The following is a 12698-nucleotide window of genomic DNA, read 5'->3' as shown; positions in this document are numbered from 1 at the left end:
CGCTGTGCAACCAAACGGATATCCAATGATGCACACAACGTTGCACTTTGGCTTTTCAGCTACACAGTGACATCTAAACTCATACTTACACAAAATACTCAGGTATAGAGGTATTGAATGTGTATGCTCTGATATGGAAATATTATGTTAAATGCTCACCTGTCTTTCCACAGGAAAAAATAAAAATCAAACTTTTCTGCAATTCATAAAATGGAATTTTAATGAGTGCATTTAATTTCTTACCTCTGATAGACCTTATTTCGAACCTTCCTGGGGAACGCCAACAGGTGATTTCTGCCATCCGACGAGAAGACTTCAATGGCAATGGGCTGTGTGAGAAAAAGAAATGAAATGTAGTGTGAAACAAAGGAAACAGAGAGGATTATATCATAATACTTCAAGAGTTAGATCGCAAAAGGAGTTAACTACATTCCTGATATTTTGCGATATTTGTAATTCAAGCTGCTAACAAAAATCAAAATAGCAGGAAAAAATAGGATATTTTAGTCAAAACTATCACGAATATGCCTTGTTATGAAACAAGTGAAGAATCACTTGAAAGGTTTCATTTTGCTCTATCTGGCAATGGACTTTTACTTTTAACATCTATAAGAAGCATTTAAAAATTCATCCCGTTTCGCGATCAAACTCTGCATAAGTTGACAAACAAATTCTCATGACACTACAACTGTGATTTTTCTTTGTTTTCTGCAATAAAAGAGATATCTTGAAAAGTAAAAGCTATAGAGCAGGAGCAGACGTATTTTTTTCCCCACTGACCTGTAAGAGGTATCTCCTCTTGAGAACCTCTCGGATCTCCTCGTAGGCAAACTTGCTGCACATCCTCTTCCCGCTGGAACGCTGCCCTCTTGAGGCGCGTGGAATGATGGGATCTTGGTGTCTGGGGAGGCAAGAAAGAAACGTGAGAGGGGTTCAACAAGAATTCGGAAGTGAACAATACAACACCTGCATTATTTACATGTAGTTGATGATAAAAATGCATTACTTCTTTGAAATGGAGTGCATATATTTGTGTATATCTGTTTGTTTTGTATGTGAGCATATGTTTTTGTTGTTTTTTTTCAGATGGGAAGATTTCAAGCAACAGGCTTTCAATCTGTCTGAATACGGGCACTCATGTGTAACTGTCCATCCATAATGCTTTGCTCACGTTTTACTTTCCATCATATATTACATAATCCCTACACTTACTAAAACCCTTCCGTAGATTTTCCATCCATCCATCAAACCATCCATCCACCCCATCCATCTTTCCTCTCATCTATCAATCCATCCACAATCCCTCCATCCACTCATTCATCCATCTGCTGTATCCAACAAAGGGTTTAGGTGCTTGTTATCACAAAGGGGACAAGACTCACTGGTCTGGAACGGAGTCGATGTCGCAGATCTCCCGCGAGCTGAGCAGGGTGAAGCCGTCCACTATGTAGAAGTGGTCCTTGCAGAACAGGAGCAGCCCTTCCATCGTGTCCAGCCCCTGGATGCGGGCACACCGGAAGATGTGACGGATCTGGTGGGAGGAGGATGAGGAGGAGCAGCAGCACAGGCAGCAAAGAGGAGGAAGAAGAGGTACAAGTTGTAACAATCACATTATTATTGTTAAGCCTTGATTCTTCAAGCGGGATTTCCAGTTAGAGATTAGGATTACTGCTAAAACAGGAATGGTTTTATTCTGTTTCATTTATCCACTCAACAAAGATTTAGTTTGTGCACATCTGTACATTGTAGTTGTGCATTTGAGCAAAATGTAAGCAGTTGGCAAGCCATCAACCGATTCTGGCATGTGAATGTGGCACACACCGAGTTACACAGACGATGAGTGAAAGAAGACTCACTTTCTCCCCCTGCTCCAGTAGTCTCAGCACCATCTGATTGTCGGTCTTCTGCTCCTCCAGCGGCTTGTCGTTGGGATTCTCCGTGTCCGGGGTGTCATCGTCGTCGTCCTGGTTGTTGCGGTTACTCGGCTGGCGGGTCATGATGGAGGAGGCTCGAACATCTGAGAGATGATTGGTTTTTTTACAACACAGACACACAAGGATGAGATCCAACATAATTTATATGACACTGAGGTATCATGTTACTATACTATTATGACACAGAAGCCAAGCAATACAAGATTAACTAGAGAAGCACTCTGAGAGCACCGACCTCCACCAAGCATGCGGCTCATTTCCACCACTGATCCATCGAGATATCAGTGATTTCCACCCATATTTACAGCATACTTGAATAGCATTGTGTGCTGAAAGTCGCCCGATTCCTCAATATACTGTAGAAGCCTTTGTTACGTCATAAACCCTCAGCTGCATGGCGCGCCTCGCCCTAGCAGAAACTCGAGCACGCACTTTAGTGCATGCATGTAAACCTCAAATACGTGCAGCCTGATCTCCCAAGTTCATTGACCCTACCTGCCAAAATACCAAAAATCCTTCATAAATTCCCCCAAAATTCTCGGATCACTACCAAAATTTAATCATCTGTTACTTGTATCATTTTAAACCTTTCATGCAAGTTTCATCCAAATTCGTTGACTGCTTTTTGAGTTATTTTGCACACGGACAAACACACAAACATACAAACACACAAACCAACGGTAACGAAAACATAACCTCCTCCCTTGGCGGAGGTAATAATAACAATGGTGGTTGCTCACACATTCTTCACACAGCACCTTTTTCGCATATCTTGGTGGTGAACGCACATTACATGTACCACATATCTTTTCCCCAGTCAAAGGAACCACATGAGCACAGACGGTGCACTCATGCTTCTCTATGGAAGCATTCTACATCAGGCTGGGAAGTTACTCATCACCCAATACCCTTCACCCATCACCAATTGCCTGTGCCTCAACACCCATTACCTGTGCCTCAACATCAATTATCCTTTACTCATCACCCACTTCCCTATACTACTCGCCCACTGTCTATTTTACTCATCACCCACTACCCTATACTCATCACTAATTAACTACCCTTTTCTCATTAACTACCCTTTACTCATTAACTACCCTTTACTCATTTACCCACTACCCTTTACTCAACACCAATAACCCTTCACCCATCACCTACATGTATTGCCTTATAATCATCATCCACTACCCTTCACCCATTATCCACTGTTATGCCTCCATCAACCACTGCCCTTGACTACTGATCCCCCATTACCCTTTCCTCATCACCCACTATACCCTTTACGCATCACCCATTGCCTATGCCTAAGCAACCCATTACCATGTACTCATTGCCCATTACCCATCACCTATTACCAGCCCTCCCTTCCTACCTGGTCTGCTGTTGTCTGTGTCCGCCTGTGCCTCAATAGCCATTACCTGTGCCTCAACATCAATTATCCTTTACTCATCACCCACTTCCCTATACTACTCGCCCACTGTCTATTTTACTCATCACCCACTACCCTATACTCATCACTAATTAACTACCCTTTTCTCATTAACTACCCTTTACTCATTAACTACCCTTTACTCATTTACCCACTACCCTTTACTCAACACCAATAACCCTTCACCCATCACCTACATGTATTGCCTTATAATCATCATCCACTACCCTTCACCCATTATCCACTGTTATGCCTCCATCAACCACTGCCCTTGACTACTGATCCCCCATTACCCTTTCCTCATCACCCACTATACCCTTTACGCATCACCCATTGCCTATGCCTAAGCAACCCATTACCATGTACTCATTGCCCATTACCCATCACCTATTACCAGCCCTCCCTTCCTACCTGGTCTGCTGTTGTCTGTGTCCGCCTGTGCCTCAATAGCCATTACCTTGTACTCATCAACTATTGCCCATTACTAATCACCTATTACCAGCCCTCCCTTCCTACCTGGTCTGCTGTCATCGGGGTCAATCACGTCTTCCTGGGTGTCGCTCTCCACAGCGAGGTCCAGAAGGCTGCCCTCTCCTGGTCCGATGCCAGGGGGTGACTCCAGGAGGTTCCTGGTCTGCTTGCACTGGCTGTACTTCTTGCTGTCGAAGCTGATGGCCTTCCTCCCCTTGGAGGGTTTCTACACAAGAAGAGAAGCATGGATGTTGTCAGTAAGTGGCAATAATCATTTTAACAGCCATTTCAAGAGAAGGAGTGCACTTAAAATACATTGCAACTGTCTGCCTTTTTTTCATCCCCCCATGACAACAACCGAAAAGTGTATAGAGCTGATTTTGACATAAATATTGTTTCCCAAACAATATGTGGTGTGAAATTGTTGAACTCTGTATCATGATCACGTCCATAATTCCAGCACATACAATGTAAGCACACAGACACATAATTTTGAAACGATTGTTTGCATGTTTTTGATGTCTTCATAATATAAAAAGAATGGAATTTTGCATTTGATGGTTATACACAACAATTTAGAACCATGTGTTGCTTTGAAAACTGCAGCATAAACTATACATTAACTACAAATTGTACACTGTACATATCTATACATAACCACTCTATTGGCCTTACATGAAATTTATCAATCAGTGTTCATAAAGCTGTTATCAGGTTGTAGGGCTATTATGTTCCTATCCACATAAGTCACTATGCAATTGTTTCATTACTGGCATGAAAAATGTCATTCTGGTATACGTGGTGATGACATCATGCTCCCTTCTAAGCGATGATTTCCATCACACTTCCGTTCAACAACAAACTCTCAATATTCTCATATCCTTGTTCCTCTTTCCTACTTCAAATGCCTGAGCATTATAAACCACAGAGGAATCTCTTCTCTCAGAGTTCACAAATAAAAATTCTCATGTTATATACAAAAAACAAAAGCAACAGCAACTTTTTTCCCTCCTTCTTGTTAGCTTCAGGCTGTGCAACATGTACTCACGTTCTGGATGAGCTCGTTTTCGGGCCGGTACGGGTAGTGGATGTAGAAGTCGGGGTTGCGGATCATCTTCTTGCGCATCCGGCTGGGCCCCTCCGTCATGTCCAGCATCCACTTGTCCAAGTAGGAGCAGTATGGGGGACCCCACAACCCCCTCTCCCGCATCAACTCGTGCTCCAGGTATTCCCACTTCTCCTTCATGAACCGCATCAGGTGACGCTGACTCTGTGAGATGGGGGGGGGGGGGGGGGGGGGAGGGTGGTGAAATTTTATTAAGCCTTTCATGGTCCCAGACACTGAGCTTATTAACTTGCCACACTTTTTCGTCACACTCAGTAATCCCTACAAACTTAACCCAGCTCTAAAGCTAGCAAGCCCACTAAGGGTATACATGTAGCAACATGCCTTAGCCCATCAGGATTGCCATGGTGACATAACAGAGATTGAGGGGATTAGGGAATCTCTTATCATTGACTATCAGTCTGCAGACATCTGAGCCAATCAGCAAAGAAAGCACTCAAGGATGCCTGCCAATCAGGGACCAAACACAGTAAGGGACCAAACACAGTAAGGGCTAATGATGAGTATGGTCTTCTCTGTGGGAATATGTTTGATCAAACAGATCACTTTGATAGATATTTATGTTCCATTTTCTTTATTAACAGTGTGATAGAACTGTCAGTGATAATTTTGTCCCAGCATGGCTGTAAGGATTGATGACAAAACCTCCTTCATGTTTCAAATTAAGAAAAATGTGTACAACTTTATCACCTGCGCCACTACTCAAAGTCATGTCAACTCAGGGCCCCGTCTTATAAAGCCTTCAAATCAATCACAAGTCCCCAAATCAATCGCAACTTGCATTGAAGCTCTTAAAAAACTTGCGATTGATTTCTATCACAAGTCTTTATAAGACAGGCCCCTGGCTTGGGTGAGGACTTAACTCTAAAAAATCAACACCAAAACCTAGAGGGGGAATCAGCATGTCTCTCTCACCTGCTCGTGCTGCTTATGCTGCAGCTCCACCAGCTCTCTGACAATGAACACGTGAGTGTGCGTCCACATGGCGGCCTCCTGCAAAACATCAGAACAAAACACAAACTTTAATAGCCGTCTTTAAATTGGCAACTCCAATCACCATTTCATTTTTAAAAAAATGCTACGTACCTCTAATAATGCCTTTCACAAACATTTAAGTTCACACCAAAGGAAAATACCCTCCAACAAAGGGAAAAAAAATCAAACTTTGTATGCATGCTTAGAACCTTTTCACACCTGAAAGAATAAGCATGTTTACATTTGTGACCGGCGACAACGGTTTCAGGCAAATGTCGGGAATTTTGAAAATCCATTTTTTCACTGAATCACATAGCCCATTTCCTAAGCTTTGCATTGATATAAAACACTTGTATTCTTCGGCGCCATAAGTGGGCATAGAACGAGAAATAAAATGCACTTTTTAAGTTGTTAGCCTGACAAAATTGCGAGAAAACAGGCTTTGAAGATTCACCTCTTTCTCAAAGACAATGTCCGAGCGGCGATGCGAGGGGAGAATCACCCATCCGTACGATGGTGCCAATCGATGTTAAGCTCCGCCTCTAGCAACCACATCACCTTCTGATTGGCTCACTGAGAGAGTCAAATTTCCCGGGCACCTTCCTCGGAGCTCAGCGTATGGAGCCAAAAAACAATGCATTTCGCTTGGGTTTGTTTACCAGTACGTCTTTCAAGATGGCGAATACGATAATTGCACGTATGGTGTACATGTACATTGTGTATGGTGTACGCATTACGCAATGGCATTCACATGCCATGACCGTGTGCATGTAACAGGAGCGGTGGCGAATCCACACATTTACAAATCGCGTTTTCATTGTGGTTGATTTGTCTTTTTCATTGGCGACCCTTTTGAAGGGAGAAAATTGCTAGTGCTGGCAAGGGTCACGCTTCCTGTTTGTTTTGTTTTTTCAAGACATGCATACAAGACATGCAACAAACACGACTCGTAAGTTTGGTGCGATCTTGACGTGTAGTACTTGAATATACTTGGTCACATGTGACCGCTCCTTTACTCTCATCTACATTCCATTGAGTCAGTCTGCTGTCATAATTTTTACTACATGTACAAGTAGACAAATGTGAGAATATTTAGTTTTCTTTTCACACGATTATGTCATGTTACATGATTTTTGTTTCACTTCCGTTGTCGAACATTGCGGTAGAATAGTTTGGATAGAAAGCCAAACGAAGAGCACGTCTACAGAGCGTATTATAAACCACTATAGCAAGAACAATGGAGCATGTAATCGTGTACGCGTGGACAAAGCATTCCCCAAACGCTGCAACTGGTGTCTCCGAAAGCCGAATTATGTAAATGTATGCGACGCACCAGCCAATCGCATGCGAGACCATGCGCCGTAGCAACGCTTGGGATATTGGCGCGGCGTTCGAAAGAAGCTCGAAACTGACGAGTGCGATCCAACATAGGGTGCTTAAAATTCCATTTTCGATAGGAAAAACTTAGTCTTATGCTATGAAATTTAGTGTAGATGTAGAAAACATATCAAAGATTCGATTTCTGCAAAAAACCTAAATCGACAAAAATAATGGTCAAAATCTTTGTACCCCGCCTAGGAGGGGATTTGCTCTTGCGACTTTTGCCTGAAACCGTTGTCGCCGGTCACATTTAGTATTTACATACGCTTGAGAGAGTTCTTACTTGCATGAAATTGAGTGAGAATCTGAACGTAGCACTCTCCCTCTTGGTCTTCAGTGAGGGTAGCATCTGGAGCCCACCAATCACCTTACTGGCAATTCTCTGATCATGTGAAAATGGAGAAAGAAAGTACAGACACAAAGTTCCATAATCAACAGTTTAATTAATTGAATTATTTTCACTTAATCATATCAATACTGATCAATTTTCAAATGCTTGGGGGGGGGGGATTCTTTATTTCGTACGGAATCAAGCACTTCCTTTCACATTTGAAAGTTTGGAAAATGCCTATTGAGAGAGCAAACAAAAAATGTATTTCTGGTATGAATACACAAGGAAACAACAATCCAACAACTCCTCCTACAAGATTCGACAAAGGAAACTTTTCAACAAATGAGATGGACATGAACAGTCAAGACTAAGAGGAAATGATCAGTCTTCAACTTTTTTTTTTTCTCCAGCTTATAGTCAAATGAAAGCCAAATTTTTCTGAAACACAAAAATCTGCTTTAAAAAACAAATCATTACTCTCTTTTCATAGCACTCTTTCACAAATGCTAAACTGACTTTGACATGAAAGGAATGAAAACTCACAGACTGATTGGTCCGCGCCTGCTCCTTGGATGACAGCCGCTTCTCACCGCTCAGGTAGTTGTTCCACATCTTGCTGGCTGCATCGCCCATTGCCGCCCTGTACACAGAAAATCAGAAGAAAAAAATGTAGTAAACCAATAGGCCTTTCACGCATATTGCAGCAGCACATAAAGCATTGATTACTTCTTGTCAAACAGCAACATATTCTGGTCAAATGCTCCTGATATTATTGTGGTCAAATGTCATTGCGTTTCATTCTCAAAAGCACACAAAAAGCGACATACTTTCAACACATTCTTTCACACACTTTCCACAAATTGCTGTCATAAAAACCACAACAGAGACAGAATTAATACTACATACAGATATCAAGAACTAAACATGAAGTAAACAAAGAGAGATGAGTACATAAGGCATAAACTGATTGTGTTTTCATCGATGAAGCTTAGAGGTTTCTGAACCTGAGTAGCGTGAGTCATCATAAACATTATCATCATCGCCATCATCATCATATTGTTATTATTATTATTATTATTATTATTATTATTATTATTATTATTATTATTATTATTATTATTATTATTGTTATCATTATTGTTGTTATATTTGTTATTATTATTATTATTATTATTATTATTATTATTATTATTATTATTATTATTATTATTATTATTATTATTATTATTATTATTATTATTCATTATTATCATCATCATCATCATTATGCATGAAGTGGATAAATTGAATACCTAATTGGCCTGTTATTGCTTCTAAAGACCAAGATCAATACTCACAATTATCTGGCAGTTTTCTAAAAAAATTCTGAAGTGCCAGTGGACTAACACTTCAAAATTATGGATGAGTTTCCCCCCCCCCCCCCAAGGAGCTGGATTATCCAGTATAAAGCTTTAAAAATTAGTCGCTTTCCTATTAAATCTACTTCAATTTGTTGTTGATGTGTTAGGCAACAAACTTAGGGCAAGTTTTCTGGTTGTGAAGAACAGCCTTGTTTTCAAAAAGAGTGCGTAGAATTGGTATACAGTAGCCCTGCTTCATTCTTCATGCTGCTAGGCCATTTTCTGTTAGTTTATTTGAATAATTTCACAGATGAGAATATTTCTGCACTTGTTTTGATGCCTCCCCAAATATCGTTACGTTCTTATCATTCTGTGCTTGTCCAGCAAAGTTGCTATATTTGCGAAAATGTACACACAGTGAACATTAGTAAATCTGTCTGTCTGCCCATGGGCACGCTGAGCTGTAACTTTGAATGTGCTTTTAGCATTACATATAATCACACAATGGCATTAGTTGAAGGCTCTCTCTCTAGCAGAAATGTGTAAATCTTTCAGGAAATCCATGTATTTCTGTTCCATTTGTATGCCACATGCATCCGTCCAAATTTCTAGTGGTTACATGGGTTCGCACTCGCCCATTGTTGACCAAAAACATTAGGTTTATTTTCAATCGAAATAGCACCAAAGATGAAAGCTACCCAAGAATTCCTTTTAGGGAGAAAAACAAAATAGGTGAGGAAAAAAAAGAAGAAGAGGAGATTGGCTGTTGTCATGGTAACATGAAAGTTTTGTGTGGGACTACGTCTGTTGTCAGTGTGGTAGGTTTTGAAGCCACGCTGTCATCATTTCTTGTGTAGTTTTTTGAAGTTCCTGCGGCAGAAACTCTCGATTATTTTGCGGCGCGATCCTGCCGGTGGTGTGGGAGGAAAAGATAGACGCATTGGCTGAGGAGATACTGTTTTTCCTCTTGAGAAGATCTTCGTGAAAGGGCTGTGCTTCTGCTCCATTATTTTCTCTCTGAAAGTTTTCCCTTTTAAGCAAAAGTCGCTGCTTGATTTGATGGCAAGGAATTGAAACTAAACTCGACAGGTGGGTGTAGAGAAAAGTGTGAAATTTTGTTGGGGGGAAAATCCTCCCTTAATCACTATAAATGTTATGGTGGAGAGGATGGCTTATGCCATTTTTCTTCCCTGCTCTTTGGTGATTAGATTTGGCTGAACCTTGAGGAAAAGGAGGATGCTGTTGTAGATCTGTGGGCAAGGCCCAAAACAAGTTCAAATTAGCGTTAGGATTGAGCGAATTTGCAAGCAAAAAGCAGCTAGTTACACCAGAGTGCTTTTGTGGGCTCTTTCAGCTGGTGTGGGATCAGGAGCTGAGCTGAGTAGAATTGTGGGTTTAATGAGTCCTTTTATCAGCTTTGTCTCTCTCTCTCTCTCTCTCTTTCTTGTCTTTTTCTTTTGGGGGGAGGTGGGAGTGAGTGATTTTGATTGCTTTCTTCATTTATGGCAAACTTTGGTTTGTGCTACATCTTTTAGGGATGTGCCCCCAGCAAGTTCAAAATTATCACATTATTATTTTCACTTCATACATACTGTTTGGTAGAAATAAGTGAATGCCATTGAGCTGAACTGAATTGAATTTAAGTACAGTCGTTAACTCTTACACCCCCATGATGGGACCCAACATTTTCTCCCAAAAAAGGGATAGAAAAAGGGTAATCATTTCAGTAGATATAAAATGAATATAATGAGTATATAGAAACATTTTTAATGTCTTTTTTTCTTGATTTTTGATAGAATAAAGCAGGCATGAAGCACAGAACAGATCTGTAAAAGTTACATTAACAGCATCAGCATGGAAATGGACAGAAAAACGATGTGCATCTATCATTAAAAACAGACTAAAAAGTACATGACAAATCACCACACTTCACGCAAAAATATGAATTCATCAGAATAACAGAGACAGATAGATGTAAATGATGATACTGTCCCCTCCCCCTTCCAGCTACTTCCCGAAAAAAATTCTCTCTTCTAGTCAGGTCCCCGAGTTGAGTAGTAGGAGTAGTAGTAGTAGTAGTAGTAGTTTACAAAGCTTGTTGACATAAGAAACACTTGCAGGCGATTACTCACCAATTACGATAAGTGGGGTTTTTTTTCCACTTTGGAAAAGCAGGTCATTTTTTTTTTTTCAGGCTCTAGTGAGCATGGCATTGAAATGCTACCAAGCTTTTGCTGGTTCATCTCTCTCTCTCTCTCACTCTGTTTTGTTTTGTTGTTTTTTTTTCTCTCTCTCTTTCTTTCTTTCCTTCTGGCCCTTGTTCATCCTCCTTCCCCTTTTTTCTCACAATCCAAAGATTTTGAGATAGTGGCAAAATTACTTCAGTAATCTGAACTTGATTCCGCTCCTTTCCACCCACTCACACGCAAACACACAACACAAAAACGCACAACATATACACACAGCCAATCGCTGACTCAAAAAATAGAAAAAGAAATTAGAGGGGGTAGATAAAGGGATAATGCATACAAATAAGAAATTACGGAGGAAGACAAAAAGTCCCAGGATTTACATGTCGCATCGATCGTGTCCCGCTTTTCTTTGGCGCTGATGGGAAGGGGCTTTCTATCCAAATTCGTCCCTGTTTTTCTGCGAGAGATCGGTGGAGATAACCAAAACAGAGCTGGGAAGGGGGGTGGGGGTGTATACATGTATTTGGAGTGCTTCCCCGGGGGAAAAAAACACTAGACCGCTGCTAAGCTACCAGTGAATTCATGTTTGAATGTCAATTGTGAATTCTTCGGCTGCCATGTTGTTGATTTCCTGCGTTCGCATGTAGGCCAAGTTTAGCGGAGGTTGTGTGAAGTTTAAACAGGGTGAGAGGGGAGAAAACTCAGAGAATGACATTACTTTTATTAATTGTGACTGTCTTATCACAGGCCATCTCTATGAGAAATATAAGTGTACATCAGTTCTCAAGAACACAACTGTTATTGTAAGTCATGGAAGGCTCAATAACACTTCATTGCCACATAAGATGTTTTAATTGAGATGTTTCAAGGCATAAATAAACCCTCTTTGGTTGTAGGTATGCAAAATGGGTGCGATGGTATGGCTACACCTGTAGATACAAAAACAAAACAAGCAACATATTCTGTTAGCTTGCAGGTGTTTAGAATAAATTTGTTGTGTGTTTGTTCGTGTTTTTGAGCAACAACCCTGTAAAGGAAACACAACAGATGTAAATCAGGCTGATTATCTTTTACAAAAGCCTGTATAATGACATATTGAGAGAGGGTACATGCACATCAGCGGAGAATTTGAATTGTCGCAGCACAGGGAGGAGGATACTGTGTTTTTTCCCAGCCCACAAACTTTTTGACAACAGTTCGGGGGGAAAAGAAAAGAGGAGCAACAGCATCCATTATTCCTTTTTTTTCTAGCACAATAACAACGGCCTGCAGAGCAGACAGGGGGAGCAGGTGACTCATGGGGCAGTATTGATTCCCTCTTTGCCCGTCTCGATCTCTCTGGGACAAGAACAAAAAAACGGTGAAGAGAAGGGAAGAGTATTGAGAATCGATCTGCGGCGTTCGTTTTAGCAGCCCGCGGCTCGGCCAGAGGTCAAAGCTGCCACGATGCCGTCGCGACCCGTGAGGAAAATCAGATTTTTTTTGCTCGCGACGGTTTGTGTTGGGTTGAAAGGTGCGGA

At 41.1% G+C, this 12698-nt stretch overlaps 1 protein-coding gene across 1 annotated transcript in view; it reads right to left on the bottom strand.

The window, feature by feature from the left end:
- The window catches only part of LOC139736671 (WD repeat and FYVE domain-containing protein 3-like), a gene marked incomplete at its 5' end in the record, with an annotated part of 32568 nt that extends 24282 nt beyond the window's left edge, over positions 1–8286 (bottom strand). Inside the window, 9 exons of the mRNA XM_071647418.1 lie at positions 244–329; positions 781–901; positions 1383–1531; positions 1857–2017; positions 3880–4060; positions 4883–5104; positions 5876–5953; positions 7599–7697; positions 8190–8286. Coding sequence (XP_071503519.1) covers positions 244–329; positions 781–901; positions 1383–1531; positions 1857–2017; positions 3880–4060; positions 4883–5104; positions 5876–5953; positions 7599–7697; positions 8190–8286 — 1194 coding nt within the window. The remainder of the gene's footprint in view (positions 1–243; positions 330–780; positions 902–1382; positions 1532–1856; positions 2018–3879; positions 4061–4882; positions 5105–5875; positions 5954–7598; positions 7698–8189) is intronic.
- Between the last annotated feature and the right edge of the window lie 4412 nt (positions 8287–12698).

Source organism: Diadema antillarum, unplaced genomic scaffold, assembly GCF_040938485.1.
Source record: "Diadema antillarum isolate AM-2024a unplaced genomic scaffold, OU_Dant_1.0 seq00000661_RagTag, whole genome shotgun sequence".
Taxonomy (NCBI): Eukaryota; Metazoa; Echinodermata; class Echinoidea; order Diadematoida; family Diadematidae; genus Diadema; species Diadema antillarum.
The sequence above is the reverse complement of the archived record's forward strand: the minus strand, read 5'-3'. Positions and strand labels throughout refer to the sequence as shown.